The sequence below is a fragment of the Stylophora pistillata genome, chromosome 8, assembly GCF_964205215.1.
Source record: "Stylophora pistillata chromosome 8, jaStyPist1.2, whole genome shotgun sequence".
Lineage (NCBI taxonomy): Eukaryota > Metazoa > Cnidaria > Anthozoa > Scleractinia > Pocilloporidae > Stylophora > Stylophora pistillata.
The window spans coordinates 31700541-31716194 of NC_142526.1; the positions used below are offsets into that span (position 1 = coordinate 31700541).

The 15654-nt window shown below is 38.2% G+C and overlaps 2 protein-coding genes across 5 annotated transcripts in view; one reads left to right on the forward strand and one right to left on the reverse strand.

The window, feature by feature from the left end:
* On the forward strand, positions 1 to 14096 carry LOC148725869 (gamma-aminobutyric acid type B receptor subunit 1-like). 3 transcript variants are annotated; one of them, XM_088731990.1, is made up of 16 exons: positions 1 to 308; positions 2759 to 3034; positions 4175 to 4312; positions 5037 to 5207; positions 5400 to 5504; positions 6083 to 6148; positions 7386 to 7571; positions 7946 to 8182; positions 8366 to 8429; positions 8917 to 8997; positions 9391 to 9571; positions 10261 to 10396; positions 10822 to 10929; positions 11014 to 11142; positions 11711 to 12040; positions 12330 to 14096. In XM_088731990.1, exons 2-16 carry the CDS (start codon positions 2774 to 2776, stop codon positions 12393 to 12395), a joined length of 2259 nt encoding a protein of 752 aa, XP_088588116.1. In that variant the 5' UTR covers positions 1 to 308; positions 2759 to 2773; the 3' UTR covers positions 12396 to 14096. The 3 variants fall into 3 exon arrangements, with proteins under 3 accessions (XP_088588116.1, XP_088588115.1, XP_088588117.1); XM_088731989.1 differs by lacking the exon at positions 1 to 308 and adding an exon at positions 2512 to 2621; XM_088731991.1 differs by lacking the exon at positions 1 to 308 and adding an exon at positions 2512 to 2621 and having other exon boundaries at positions 9391 to 9541.
* LOC111328839 (protein DOP1A-like) overlaps positions 13257 to 15654 on the reverse strand; it is a 16718-nt gene continuing 14320 nt past the window's right edge. For both annotated transcript variants that reach the window (XM_088731986.1, XM_088731985.1), the window contains exon 18: positions 13257 to 15448. In XM_088731986.1, coding sequence (XP_088588112.1) covers positions 14660 to 15448 — 789 coding nt within the window. In that variant the 3' untranslated portion in view covers positions 13257 to 14659. The remainder of the gene's footprint in view (positions 15449 to 15654) is intronic.

The following is a 15654-nucleotide window of genomic DNA, read 5'->3' on the forward strand; positions in this document are numbered from 1 at the left end:
AGTAGTTTATTTGTCTAAAATTGTCATTTAAAAGTAAAGCTTGTCAACCAGAGAGCAGGTGGTTCTTGTGTGCCGCCCAAATAAGGACGTGAATTCAAAAGATCGAGGCATTAAGGGTTCTCTGTAGTCCTTGCAAAACTGGCAGCTTAAGGCTGAAGTAAACTGTGCTAGCAGCCCCTCTGCTGAAGCCAAGTGGGACACAAGTCGATATATTTATTTATATGCCAACACTGCTTGGGGGCTCAGGGTGTTTCTGACGTATTCAGAAAATGCACTAAAACTGACTGCCGCTGACAACATTCTCCAAGGTAATGTTAACAGTTATCGTTTTCTTTTCTTTTAACACTGGCTTCTAGTTGGCTATGAAACATCTGACTATAAATTGCGACATAAAGCTGTGTGGAGCTGATCCAGATCCGGTTACCTAGCATTATAGAGTTAATCAAAATACATTATCAAAGAGGAAAAGTGCTGCTTTCTCAAACTTATGGGCGTAGAGCGAAAGCTAGGGCCGACGGAGCTAACGACCAGTTATTATAATATTTCTCTGTTGCTTTCGCCTAAGAGAACAAATTAGAGTGTGTTGCAATCTTACGTCAGCGGAGCTAAACGATAAAGTAACCAACGTGACGCTGAAAAATAGGTTTAAGTTCTGTGCATGTGCCATGACGTAAAGCAGCATAAGTACCGTACGATCATAGCTATACCACTACAACGGAAAACAAAATAGCCAAAATTTTTAGTAACCTCTCTGAACGAATGAAGCTTTTCGCAGACCCCTAACAAAAATTAAAGATCAGTTAATGAGGCATTATATTACCAACAGGGACATTGGTGATGGAAGGGATCGATTAACTGGGAAACAGGATCGGTGGGAACCGCCAAAAGTTGTTGTAAATTAGTTACCTCAAGTCTCAACTTAAAAAAAAACGTACATGTTAGCTAACGAATTGTATTGTATTTATATACTAACTTCAAAAGATAGAAGGTGGTTGGGTTAGCGTTGATGTAAGAAATCAAAATTTTTCCTTCAATGCTCTCAATTTAGCCACTGAAAATAATCTTATGGCCATAAAATTCAATTGTTTGCAACTCTCACTAGAAGGTTGTCAAAAATTGTTGTTATATTCCTGACCCATAACTAAAAGCCGAGATGGATTTTATGGCTAAGAAGAAAAGTCCGTTTAAAAAGTTGTCAACTACTTCAAGCTTTTTTTTTAAATTACCTCAGGAAAACATATGTGAGCTAAATGGGCTCACTGGGTTTCTTGACAAATTACCAGATCATCTTGTAGACTATCGGTCACAACAGCAAGCTTCTTTTTAGCGGGTAAAGTCGTCGAATTCGTATCCTTGTATTCGGTACAGTTTTCCTTTGACATGTGAAGGTTTATTTACGACATTTACTTGAACCTAGACGTATTTGCCGAGTAACATTTGCATTTAGCATTTTAATTATAACTTACGGCAAACATGTAATACTCCACTGTTTGGCTGAAATAATTGTCATAAAAAATCATGGAAAAAAAAATTAAAACTTGATCTGAGATCCGTTTGATTAATCGTTGTATTTTTGCTCATCAGACATTCCTCGATCTGCCTCAGTTACAGTTACAAAGTTTCTAGCTCTTAAACTGATGTGTTTGTTTTGTCTATAAAATTGCGGTTAAATTAAGTGTCATCATTTCGCTTTGAAGCAAACCTTTAAGTGACAAAAGGTTTAAAGTGGTATAATGTTGTTGTGAAACATAATGGAACAGTTTCCATTTACAGCGGCGATCGAAAATTATAGTTTTTTATCTACCAAGGATAACGTTCTGAATTCAAACAAAAGATTTAATTAAAAGCTGTCGGACGAGAAAAAAGCGACTTCATTAAGACGACAGCGGTTGGTTTTGTTTCCAGCGACATATGCCCCCATTTAAGTGCACGATACCTCTATCTCATATTAATGAAAAAAACTTTCAAAACGGAAGTTTTAAAATGCTCATCTTTATTTATCTATCAAGCAAATAAAACTTCCTCCTTTGGGGAACTTTAGATCTATTCAAGAGAGAAAAACTTATTACGACTTTTGTGCTAATATCTTAGTTTTGCTCTCACCTGCATGAAGCTAAATTAGTCTCGCACATTCATTGATCACGTTGAAAGTGATCGCAGCGGCTCGGTAAAAGTTTTCAGAGGATAAGAGCCTTCTTCCAGGTACTTTAAATTTTTCACCGACCACACATCACTGAACTCTAAAAAGATTTCTAAAAAGGAACTGGAATACCTCCCCACCGGACATTTTAACATAAAATGCCATGGATTAATGTCGGAAAGTTGTTATTTTATGAGTTTTTTTTCCCCAATTTGCAAGTGATTGTCTCCTCACTGGAAGGGGTTAGATAACTAACTCAATTTACTGTCACTGAATTCGCTAAGTCTAAAAATAAAAAAAATTTTGTATGAAGTAACCATGGCAACTGGAACACATGTCTAGTGATTAGAATTTGACAGTCACGCATACATTAGAGACCTTCGACCCACACTGTGTGAGCTTATTTCGATTTTCGTAGCAGGACGCCTTTTGTTGACTTGCTAATCCTCATAGCCAGATTGAATCATAGAGCCTTACTCATGTGAGCGCAAAGTGTCTTTCTTTGAATAATAATCCTGACTATAGTTCGATCCCGAACTTTTCAGTGCATAGCGGGCCTAACGATACTGATCTGCCTGTTGACTCTATAATATTTTGATTGTTGATTTTTACTCGCAGATACGATAACAGAACATGGCAATGGCAAACCTGTTCCAACTTCTCGTTTGCTTGCTTTGCTATATTTCATTGACGATAGCGAACAAAACTGATCATGGCAACTCCAAGACCAAGACGGACCTTTACATCGGTGGCCTGTTTGGTGTTAACGTCAAAAATGGCAGTTGGAGCACAGCTGGGGTCATTCCAGCTTTGGAGATGGCATTAGAACATGTGAACGGCGATCCTAAAACTTTAGTGAACTATCAGTTGAAATATGTGTGGAATGATTCCAGGGTATGTTCACAGTGTAGGATAAGAGCTAGAAATGTTTTTTTCTATTTTTTTTCCTTGAAAAGTAAACAATTCGTTTTCAGTTTCAGTTAATGCGGCTGAAGAAAATTCGGAAAACACCCCACAAAAAAAATTAAAGAAAGGAGCGAAATAGAAGCATTTCATCTCTATTGTGTAACGCTTTTTGTGAATAGGACTGCAGCACTTTGAAAAAATCAACGGTCTATGCAATTTGTAACACCTAGATGCAAATTCCAAACAAGGTGCTTTGTAGGAACGGGGAGCTTATTTATTCTTTTGAGAAACAACAGAATAAGCAAAACAAAGCTTTGATGATTATTTGAAAAGAATCAAGAGGCCTGGAAAATGAACTGATTGTCAGTGGATCCTCCCAGGCTAGAACATCAGGCCAAGTAATCGTCTCAAAAATTTAAGACGAGATCATTCGCTTGAAGGAACTGAGCATTCACGTCGACAAAAAATGTTGAGAGACTAGCTTTTAGACCACTGTTTTTGCGACGAGGCTTTAATTAAGAGGAAGATGTACTATCGCAGTGCTAACAATGAAACAGAAGAGGCGTCAGCATTTTGTAATAACTTACGCAGTTTGTAATAACTATTGCAGCGGTTCAGTACCACACATTTAGTGATAAGGGCTGCAGCATTTTGAAAAATCATCATCAACACCTTGACGCAAATTGTAATAATATCAACTTTGTCAGAAAAGCATATGAACAAATAGGGAAAACGATACCTGCTCAGGAGAACGTGACGTTGCGTTACATTTATGGTATTTTTAAAATGAGTGACAGAGATCAAATGTCAAGTCCTTTTAATTCGTTCGAGATTTTGCCATGTGAAGATCGAGTATTCGCCAAGGAGGTTTTGTCCTTAGTCAGAATAAAGTAAAACTTTGAGTTTAACCGCGGATTTATTGTGTCGTTCTTAACAAAATGATATTATCGAATTAGCCGTCATCATTACAACATGTGTTGTTATTGCAAAATGTCGCAGATCACATGAGCTTTCGCCACATTTTTGTAGGGGGAAGCTTTTTCTTCCTTAATATATGGAATGTTATAGGAAATATTTCATTCAATTCATAAGTTAGTTGAACTTAGAAATTTGAACTTTTTTTTCAAGTGTGAAAGTGGAGCTGGGATTCGAGCCATGCTGGAATTGATTAACACACCGCCCCACAAGATTGTTTTCTTGGGTCCCGGTTGTTCGGTTGCAACTAAGCCTATTGCAGAAGCCGCGCTTTATTGGCAAGCAGTGCAGGTAACGTAAAGTCATTCACACACTGATGGTGCATTTTTTAGCACAGCTAAGAGCCAAATATTCTTCTCTATGCTAATGTAGACGTTCCTCTATTGCTTAGAGAAAATTACACAATAACAACTTTATCATATGTGTTGCTATAATTGTTGTTGTCGTCACTATTATTACCATCACTATTGTTGATGTCAGGTTATTATCATTATTGCTATTGTTCCAAGAGTTATATTTGCGCGCCGGTGTTTACTTAAACTATTGTAACGGTACTTATTTCCGGCAAATATTGTGGTTCGATTTACACAGACAGTGTATCGTTCATGTAACGCTCTATAAAAGAAAGTCATCAGATACATAAAAAAAAGAACCGATAATGGCACGAGTCATGCCGAAACATGTGTCTAGAAGGTTTTCTCGTAAATTTTGAAATCTATTTCGATTAAATTATTATCAAAAGTCGTGGAAGTACTCTTATCATTCATCTTTATTATGACTAATATGACTAACACTGTAAAAATTCTGGGAGTTTCCTAAATGTTCGCCTTTTTTGCGAGTCAGCGCCTCTGTTTTCGGTCTATCACCATTTCAAACGGTAGCCAAGGTGAAGCTCTCTATTGGCTTGGAACGAGGCTGATTTCAATACAAATATTCTTTTGGACCTTTATTGATGACAAGTTCTTTGCATTATTTGCTAAATTTTTGTTCTGTTTTGTTCTGTTTCTTTTTTCAGATTGGTTACAGCGCATCCTCACCTCAGTTTTCAAACAAAGAAAAGTATCCTTTATACTTCAGAACTGCCACATCTGAAAGAATGGAAAACCCGGCCAGAGTCGCACTGTTAAAACATTTTGGGTGGAAAAGGGTCGCCCTTATCGTGGAAAACTTCGATATTTTTGTTACAGTAAGAATTTCTGGATCGTTAAAACGATGCATAAACATGCGAGCTTAATTCTGCAACGTGACTGAAGTGAGAAAATTAAAATCGTAAAACTAAATTCCACAGGAAAACGTACCTTTTCTTTAAACATGTGATAGTTTTACCTGGTAGAACTCGTCAGACGCGTAAAATGTAAACATTTGATGTTTTTAATAGACAAAAGAAGAGCTCATCTCAATGTTAAAAGAATCAAATATTACCATCACTGCGGCAGAAACCTTCAAACAGGACCCGGCTTCATCGGTCAAGAATTTACTGAAGGTATGAAATTATTAAAGCGGAATAATCACCTTTGGTAGCCTGCCTTTCAGCTTGCTCCTCTTATACCCCAGAATCTTCCGACCAGTCCTTAAACCTAGCTAATGGATTAGTGAGTACATAAATTGTGGAAAAAATTACAGAGAAAGTAATTAACAAATGGTAAACACCACAGCGTGCACTATTGAGTTATGGATGCACTAGGGAGGTTGCTAAGCACGAAAGAAGCGTAAGAGTCGCGCGAGGCGATAGCCGAGAGCGACTCTAGCTTCTTGAGTGCTTAGCAAACCTCCCAAGTGCATCCATAAGTCAATATTGTACGCTATGGCATTTACCATTTGTTTTCTAACATAACATAGATACATTGTAGCAAAAGAGTTTTCTATTATTTAACAAATCTTACGTGACCAGAAAAAACAAGCGCGCGGAAAACTAGTCTTTGCATTTGCTCACGTCAGCAGCGTACACCTATGTGCAAATGGTGGACGCTGAATCGACCAATCAGAACGCGCGCTTTACTTTGGTTGTGTTACAATGGTATTTATTTTTTATAAGTGATCAAGCTATTACTGATATTTAAGGACAAAGACGCCCGGATCATCATAGGACTGATGTACGAGGACATGTTTAAAAAGGCTATGTGTACTGTGAGTATTGAATAGCGAATAAACGTTTTACTTATTTACGTCAAAAAGAGTAAGTCATAAAAGAAACTGTGGTGCTGCGTTGGTGGGCGTATTGCAAAATACTTTGATTGTGGCAGCTGTGTTGATAATGGAAATTGGGCACCATTAACATGGCTTAATCTTTCAAGTTGGCGCTCTTAATCCCAACGGTTTCAACGATCGCTTTTCATTCAACCAATTTATTAATTTATTTTTTTGTTTTTCACGTTACCATATTCCCACCAATAGCGTAGCTCCATCTTTCTGTATATAAACCACGCGCGACCCACAATTTACTCTGACGAGGGGCTAACACTCGAAATGTCAGCTTTAGAAATTCTTTACGATGGTCAATTCACATTATCAACCCAGTTGATCAAACCAAAGTACTTCATACATCAATTTGGCAAGATTGAACATTTACCAACTACCACTAACTAGTACCAATGTTCCTGCTGATCAAAGACTTGCGTCTGTGTATGGATCTCTATGTTCTTCATGTGCTGTGGATAGTGGCTAAGGGCTATTTTTGTAGCCTTCAAGTCCACAATCTGGCCAAAGTAATATACCATTATAATATTCTTATATGATGGTGGCTCGCGGTGATATTTCCTTTCCGCTACGCCATTGGATTCACTCACTCCCTCACTTTTCGCGAACTTAACGACCCATCCTTCCTTGCTTACACCCAGCAAAATCAACATCATGATGCCAATATCAGTGCTGTTAACATCTCCTTCGCTGGAAGTCATTTAAATTTCGGCTTACTAAAACCAAAGGTATGGCAGTTCTCCAGCCAACTCCTTAATCATTTGAGAAATGCACGGCTTAGGCTTTTATTAACAATGGCACAAATGGACGGAAGGAGCTTCCACGATACACTGAAGCGATGTAAATTTTAGTAAAAGGGGTAAGTTTCTAAAGAAACTGTGGTGCTGCGTCGGTGGGGGTAACAAGGTAATTAGGTTTTATCAACTGAGTTGAAATTGTAAATTGGTCACCGTAGAGAATTTAAAAAGCTGACGTTTCGAGCGTTAGCCCTTCGTCAGAGCCAATGATGATTTATTTACAATTTTAACTTAGTCGATAAAACTTATGTAAAGTTTAGGATCATATGCTGCAAAAGTTATGAAATATAATGTACAATTGTTTTCACCACAAATTAATCCATCCGTAACATTCATTTGAAAGGCAAGCTGAGAATAATCTATTTTCACAGGCCTACAAAGAAGGACTCTTTGGAAGCAAGTATGTTTGGATAATAGTTGGATGGTACTTGGAAGACTGGTGGACAAAAACAGATGAAGAATGTGCAGGAGAAAATCTGCTTGAAGCCGCTAGTAACCTGATATTAACATCTCCATTGCTTCTCGGCAATTCGACACAACCCACTATATCGAAGAAGGTAGGAGTGTTTACATTCTTCACAGGGCCAAAATTACTGCATATGTTGTCCGAAAAAACTTGTACCGCTGTTCCCTATCAAAATCCAGACATGAATTGAAAAAGTCTTGAATCCTCAGTCAATTTGTGTTTGCCGTTTATCATTTCTTATTCTGACAACTGACGAAAAAAAAGGGGTTGAACGTTGTTTGGCTTGTAAAAGCTTTGTTGAGAGTTGTACGTACGTGGAAAATCCCTGGGCGGGTGGCATGTAAACTCAAAACAGTGACAAAGTACGATTTGTTTCTTTATCATTTTGTCAGCCTTCAGAATATATATGCTGATAACTAAGTAAACGTCAACTGATGACTTTGTCTTAATCTTTTTTTTTTTTAGACAGCACAACAACTTAAGTCAACTTACGAGGAAAGGTGTCGACGTTCTAATTACACATCCCACGAGTACGCAAGTTTCACTTATGACGCCGTGTGGACCATCGCTCTCATGCTGGACAAATCTATCCCGCTGCTTCGGGAAAAGAACAAAACTCTGGAAACCATAAAATACGGGGATAAAGAAACAGCTGGGATCATGAAAGATATTCTGTTCCGTACAAACTTCAAGGGAATGTCGGTAAGTTAACCAATTCTGCTTCCTGTTTGGACCTCAGGGTCTCTGTCCTACTTCGCCGATGTTACAAAAAGACAGAAAGACAAAGTGAAGCCAGCTACCGTTGTTTTCTCAACTGTGGGTCAACAATTTTAGGAATTTTTTCCGGCATGGTCCAATGAAATAAGTTTTGCTGTACCTTATTAGGGTCACGTGACGTTTAATCAAAATGGAGACAGGCAAACAGTTGTGCTAATTAGTCAGAGGATAGGTAAGTGAAATTCTTCTTTTACTTGTTTTTGTTTTGTTTTGTTTTTTTCTAATACGTTGAAAATGATCGTCCTAATTCACCTAAATATCATACATAAAGATTTTATCTGGAGGTTTCACCCCATTGCAAGTTTGCTTCATCAAATATATCAAGTTTTCTCCGACCATTATCAATGAGAAAGTTGTTTAAATTCTAAAGGAAAATGGTAATGCATTTTCCTTGAATCGTATAACTGAATAAAAATTAAGAGAAAAAAGAAAACAGCAAAAATAGTGTTTGTTTTTATACTGAGCGCGAAACAATATCACTTAGCCTCGTTTTCAACTCGCAATTTCACGCTAAAATACCTCGCTTCGTTAACCAATAAGAAGGCGAAATTTTATTCAATGATACGATGCTATACTGAAAAGTAATGTTAAAGGCGAGCTTTAAACTTAGTGTGACTAGAAAAATTCATACTTATCAGAATGCTGTGGTATTGTTTTAGGAGGCCGAAAGCAACTGGTCGCTACAATAGATATTCGTGATGGGAAACTTCAACCATATGGTAATGGTTTTGAATGGCCAGGTGAGACAAACATTGGGCACCTCCTGAGCATGCTCAGCTGCATGGACTCTGATGTTAGGTTAGACTTAAGGTTGCATGAGTCTTGTGAATTTTATTGGCCTTTATACATTCCAGGCCTTTGCCGGTTTCTTCAATAAGGAAACATTGAGGAATATTCCTACTTCAGTACGTAGTTTCCCGATGATTCGCTTATACAAATACGTCTGGTTATATTTGGAGGTATGAGAGAGTTAAGTTTCTACCCGAGAACATAAAAAAATGATGTTACCAGTGCTATAAAACGGAGTCTCGCCGGTAGTGCTCCCTCCCGCAATGAACACCAACTATAGATAGGTTCATGAATTACAAAGTCTTGTCTTATGTACCAGGTTTTCTCTGCCTTTTCAACCGCAGATGATCGTGTTCCAGCAGATGGAGCCAAAATCACTCAAAAGGTTTATTATGAAGACAGAAACACGACTGTTACGTTCTATGTGTTGGCCATATCTGGAATACTGCTCTGTTTGTTTTGTTTGCTGTTCAACTATATCTATCGAAATCAGAGGTACTCTGCAAAACAAAGAACACCAAGCTGGTTACCGAAGCAATAGCATTCACCCTCTAATTTTTTTTTCCAGAAACATGCTAAAATGCTATTGATAAACTTCGTCTGCTGAGAGTCTTCCTTCTATCAATTAGAATGTTAAGGTCGGGTTTTCAATGAAACCGCTGAAAAGTTCTTGGAGAGAATTTGAACTTTTTCTAACAATTCTAACAGTTGTACTCAACTTGATCCTTTTCTCGCTTATTATTTTCTGAAAAAGAATTGAAAAGTGTGCCGCGCATACTGATGGCGGCTCAAAAAAGTGGAGTGTTACGAACCACTTCAAAAAAACCTTTCACTTTAGATTATTCTTTTTTATTTTTTTTGGGTGATGACTCCTTGACCTAAAATTATTGCCATTCAGTTTAGATGCTGTTTTTCGATTCTTTATAAATATTGGTTATTTGAATTAAACTGGGCGGTTGCTAAGGCAATAGGCCATTTCCGAATTCCCATTGGCCTCTTTCTCAAATCGAGGCCAGGTGCTAATTTGAATGTGAATGAAAACTTATATGAAAGTATCAGCATCAGGACTCCCTTTGAAAAAGAGACTAAAGGTAATTCGGAAATGAGCTATTAAAAAATTTACCCCACGAGTGGATGAAATCATTCAGGAGGATGGAACTATGTACTCTATTCTTGGTTTGGAAATAACGAGTTTTGTATTTTTTCTTTCGCAGTCTGATACGACTGTCATCTCCGAAATTCAACAACATTACTGTCATTGGATGTATACTTGCTTACTTGGAAGTATTTTTATCGGCCCACAGTAATTCTGCGTCAGCGGAACACTTCAACCATGCGTTCTTTTGTCATGTAAGACCTGTTTGTGGCAAGTTCACTTTTCTTTTAAGTCTTATCTCGCGTTTCCGTGATTTCGATAGCCTAATAAGGGATTTTGCAAAATTGATTCAATAAGACTGCAGTTTATGACAGCAGCTTAATTTCAATAGTTGACGATTATATGTCAACAAAATAAATCCAGGTTTTATAATGCTTTTAAGAGAATTTTAAATACCTATTAATTTTCGTGGTTTTTCAATTATCTCTTTATACCGGACAATTTTCAGAAAAGTTTGATGAGAACTTTTACCCAAAGTAGCAGACAATCTAACATTGCAAGTAGTTTTAGAATTGCCATTTCTTTTAAGCAATTCGTTGGTATAGCTTGTCGCGTTTTGTTCCTGATAGTAATTGAAAGATAATTGTGTCTTATAACACTTGGCTTGTATAATCTTTAGATTGCTGCCTGGCTTCTGACCACCAGCTTTACCTTCGCCTTTGGTGGCATTTTTGTTAAAACCTGGAGAGTTTACAAAATATTTACAAACAATCAATTGAAAAAGGAGGTGAGGAAGGATTTGTCCATTTTGAACTGACGATGAACTTGAAGCAGACGTCAACTAATTATTTTCATTCTTTCAAATTTTTAGATTCGCAACTTGAGTAGTACCAGTCTTCTTGCAATACTGTTGGTCGTTTGGATTATAGACATCATTATCCTGTCAACTTGGACATCTATGGACCCATTGACGATAGAATTCACGAAAATTAACAAGATGGTAACTAATCATATGTGCGAATAAAGGCTGATAGTTTCTAAAGAAACTGTTAGGGGCTGCGTCGGTGGGGGCAACGAAATAATTTTGATATATCAACAAAGTTGAAATGATAAATTGGCCACCGTAACGATTACAAAAGCTGACGTTTCGAGCGTTAGCCCTTCGTCGGAGCGAATAGAGGAATTGTGGGTTTTGTGTGCTTTTAAAGGCAGAAAATGGAGCTACGTTATTGGTGAGAACATGGCAACGAGAATACACGAATAAATTAAATGTTTTTCTCGTTGCCATGTTCTCACCAATAACGTAGCTCCCTTTTCTGCCTTAAAAGCACACACGACCCACAATTCCTCTCAGTATTCGCTCCGACGAAGGGCTAACGCTCGAAACGTCAGCTTTTGTAATCGTTACGGTGGCCAATTTACCAGTTTCAATTTTGTTGATATATCCAAATTATAATCATATATGCGTCTGTCCTTCAATAGGTTATAAATAAGAACCAATCAAAATGCTTGTATCATTCAGCTCCCTCTATAAATCGTAGTGATCAAGACTATGTATGTCGTTACAGGATATCAATAGTGACCCTGACCTCGTGGAGGAACTCTTAACCTCTCGGTGCACTTCTCCCCATTCTGATACCTGGATGATGTCATTGTGCGGACTGAAAGGAATTCTGTTGATTTTCGGCGTGTTTTTGGCCTGGGAAACCAGAAACGTGCATTATCCTTCGCTGAACGATTCCAAGAACATTGGCTTAGCAGTGTACAACGTGTTTATGTTCTCTTGCTTGGCGATTGTGGCTTGGTTTGTGGTTGATCCTCCCCTTACGACTCTGGTTCAAAGATCGATCGTCTTCGTGGCAACCACGTCGACAATTGCCCTACTCTTTGTCCCAAAGGTATAGGTTTACTGGGCCCTCACCTTACCAACACGTGGTTCGAGCTTTTAAGGAAATTTTATGAGGCATTTTCAACACGGTAGTCTAAAGATGCTTTCTAAAGAGAGTTTCCTCTGCCATTGCTCTATCTCTTAAGCCAATTACAACTCAGGAATTGCAAATAAATAAAATATCGTTCATCCTTGATGAAAAAGAGTAATTATGTCTTACTGCTTAATTTTAGATACCGATATTTGGTGGTAGAAAGTGTGTTGTCTCAACATTAAGTCCTGCACTTTTTATTTTACAGATTCTTGCACAAAGGAAAACAGAATTCCCTTTGCCAAGCACTGAGCTGAAACGGCAAGAAAAATAAAAACAGGAGCACAAGAAAGAGGAAATAGTTAACCAACAAATCTGAACATAATTTAAGCCCGTTCGTCCAGTTTGTAAACTTGAGATCCATGAAAACAACCCCATCAAGAGAAAGTTTTTTTCAAGTAATAAGAAAACCCCATTTAAGAGTAATTAAGCTTCATTTTCACCGCAGTCATCGCAGTGTCCGACATCCCGATCCTGCCTTTAAGTCTCACAGCCCCTTTATACGCCGCGACAACCCAACCTATTTTGTAGGCCGACTAATGTTATCACCTCTTACTGTCCCGATTTATGGCCAACTCGCTTTCTTGCCAATTTTCCTTCCGCTTGTGGATTACGGAGCAAAGTTCTTCATAACCGCCTCCCGGTTAGCTCAATGGATAGAGCGCTGGACTGTTGTGCGGGAGGTCGAGGGTTCGAGCCCCGGCCGGACCAACACTCAAGGTCTTAAAATAAATGAGAAGAATATGCCACCTTTCTATAACAGCAAGAAATGGTTAGATATTCTAGTCTTCTCGGATAGGGAGGTATAAATGGAGGTCCCGTCTCCTACAGGGTTAGGGGTCGAAGACGTTAATTTCCCATGCACGAGATTACAGTGTGATGGATGTCCTCCCCTGGGGTGGGATGGGCGGGTTAGGATTGATTGTAAAGCGCTGTTGATCTGTCATTGTAAATAGCGCTCTATAAATTGTTGTTGTTGTTGTTGTTGTTGTTGTTGTTGTAATAGAACCCGCAGGAAAGACACAGGATAATGTTGTGATTATTTCACGAAACAAAAGTTGTGTCAGCAAGGCCAAAATCAAGGTGCTGAACACGATATGTTGATTTAATGAGAGATTATTCAGTCACTAGTGAGTAAAGGAGAGTTCTCTTTTTATAGTAACAAAAGTCTAGCTTAAGAATACAAAAATTAAATAGTCTTCATACAATAAATTTAAATAATTACGAAGACCTTTTCACTCGGTAACCACTGGAAGTTGTCTGTTACAAGTATAAGAAATTTCTTGTATTCATTATTTTACCCGAAAGTTCTTCCCGGAACTTCCGTATCATACGAGAAAAAAAAATTACCATCAAGAAAAACGATTTGACGCATGTCACTTCTCTCATTACAATGCGCTATCTTGGTATTTTTATCATTTATACCCTCCTTGGAAATTAAATATTTGCCGCCTCTACTTAACAAATATTCGCCGAAGGCAAGGTGAATATCGTCGAATAATCCCCGAGACGAAGTCGAGGGAATTATTCGACAATATTCAATGAACCTGAGGCGAATAATTGTTTTAGTATAATTTCAGAGCTGAACAACTGAGAAATTTCTAAAATCATAACATTTTAGTAACATTTATTAACTTTTTATAGAAACAGCGCGAAGCGGTTTATATAGCGTCGTATAAGGAACCGCTCGACCAGTCAGATTGCTGGAAACTCTTTGATCAGCTCTGAAATTATACTAAAGTTAAATATTCAGCACAAGACTGTTTACTCAAAAATATATTTGCTTCTTACTTAAGAGGCGACCTTTACTCTAATGTGGTTCACATGTTTGTCACGATTCTAAACCTGTCTAAACGCGTGAAACAATTTTATAGAAATATTTTAGTGTATCACTAAGCAAGCTTAAGGCTTGCACTTGATGGAAGTAAGAGTTGTTTGCTTGGTTTTTAATAAAGAGTTTTAAAGTATAGGAGAAGCAACTGATTCAAAGTTATTGTTTTGACGTTTCCAAGTAACATGAACTATGGCTGGTGCCCCATGCGAGCGAGGAAAATTCATGTAGTAGTAAAAACTAATAAGTTATTAAAGAAAAGCAAATGAAAACTTCATTCAATTTTCTCCCATGTAATTATCCATACAACTGAAAAATACCATGGTTCATTTCCATATAAACACCTACTGAAAAAAAAAGAACGATTGCATTTTACCGCTGACCCTCGCCATTGTAGTAATCCGTTCGAAAATGGGTTTCAATTACGTTTGTGCTATTTTTCTCATTTTTTTTTATCAGAAACGGAGACTTTAGTTGTTAAGGAGGTACATCAAGTTAGTTCAGATCAATTTACTCGCCATATATAGTGACCTTTAAATCGAATGAAATTAAGATCATCATTTGCTGGGGTACACAAACAAACACCAAAGATTTGGGAATAAACCGAAATAAAGAGGGAATGGTTAACAATGGAGAGGATCAGCGCAGACTGTAAATAAGGAAAATCACGAAGGTGTGTACATCGTGAAGTGATTCTTTTGAAGGTTTCAGTCAACTACAAGAGGTTCGAGGAAGTCCCTTTCCACTACGCGCTCCAATAAACTTTTACTTTGCGAGTTTTTAGACTTGCTAGTTTTGTCCCGCATCTCGCCGCAGCCAGAGAACCTGTCCCTCGACAAACACCTGAAGAAAGGAAGCAGCTGATCCAAAGATTTGATCTGATACATGGTCAGCAGCGGTTCTCCTGGCACACGCTGTAGCTCCTCAACATCAACTTGATCTCTTATCCTCTTTCGAAGCAGTTTTTCCAAACGAGCGATATGAGGTTTAAAGACTGGAACCTTTTCCTCTCCAGCGGTCATGTTATATGCTTCCCCTTCAAACGCCCAGCGATAGAGTTGAAACTGCGATAAATAATCACTAGGCAGAGCCTGGGACAGATCGAGAAGTTTACACACCGCAAGATACAAGCCAAGCCATTTTTCCTGACTGTAGTTCACATACCCGTTTGAACCGAGAAGTAACTCAGATATAACCATTCTCTGCTTGTGTGACTTGCCGTCAGAACCCAGGTCACTTTCCATTTGAAGCAACACATGCACGACTTCCGATACAATCGTCGGCCACAACGGTGTCAGATGCTGCGCCGACATGCGCAGAATAAGTACCCGGAAAAACAGAAAAATTTGCTCGTGTACGACTGGAGACTGAGGCAGTCTCAGGCTCTCGGCGAGCCGCTCCTGTATTTCTGGCAGAGCGTACTGGTACTGATCCACCTCGCTGCAGAAAATTGTAAACGACAGCTTCTTTAAAAGCTGAGCACGCTGCTCCATTTCCTGCAGCAAACACAACAAAAATTATATTTATATAAAAACGAACGAACAAAAAAAAAAAATTAATAATACTGGCAAGGTAAATACCTACAAAGCTTGTCTAAGATGCACATTGTTTTCACACGTGGCTCATTAGTTGCCATTTTCATAGAGTAAGGTCACATAAACTACGGATTACTCCATACCCGTCAGTAAAGAGCATTGGATCG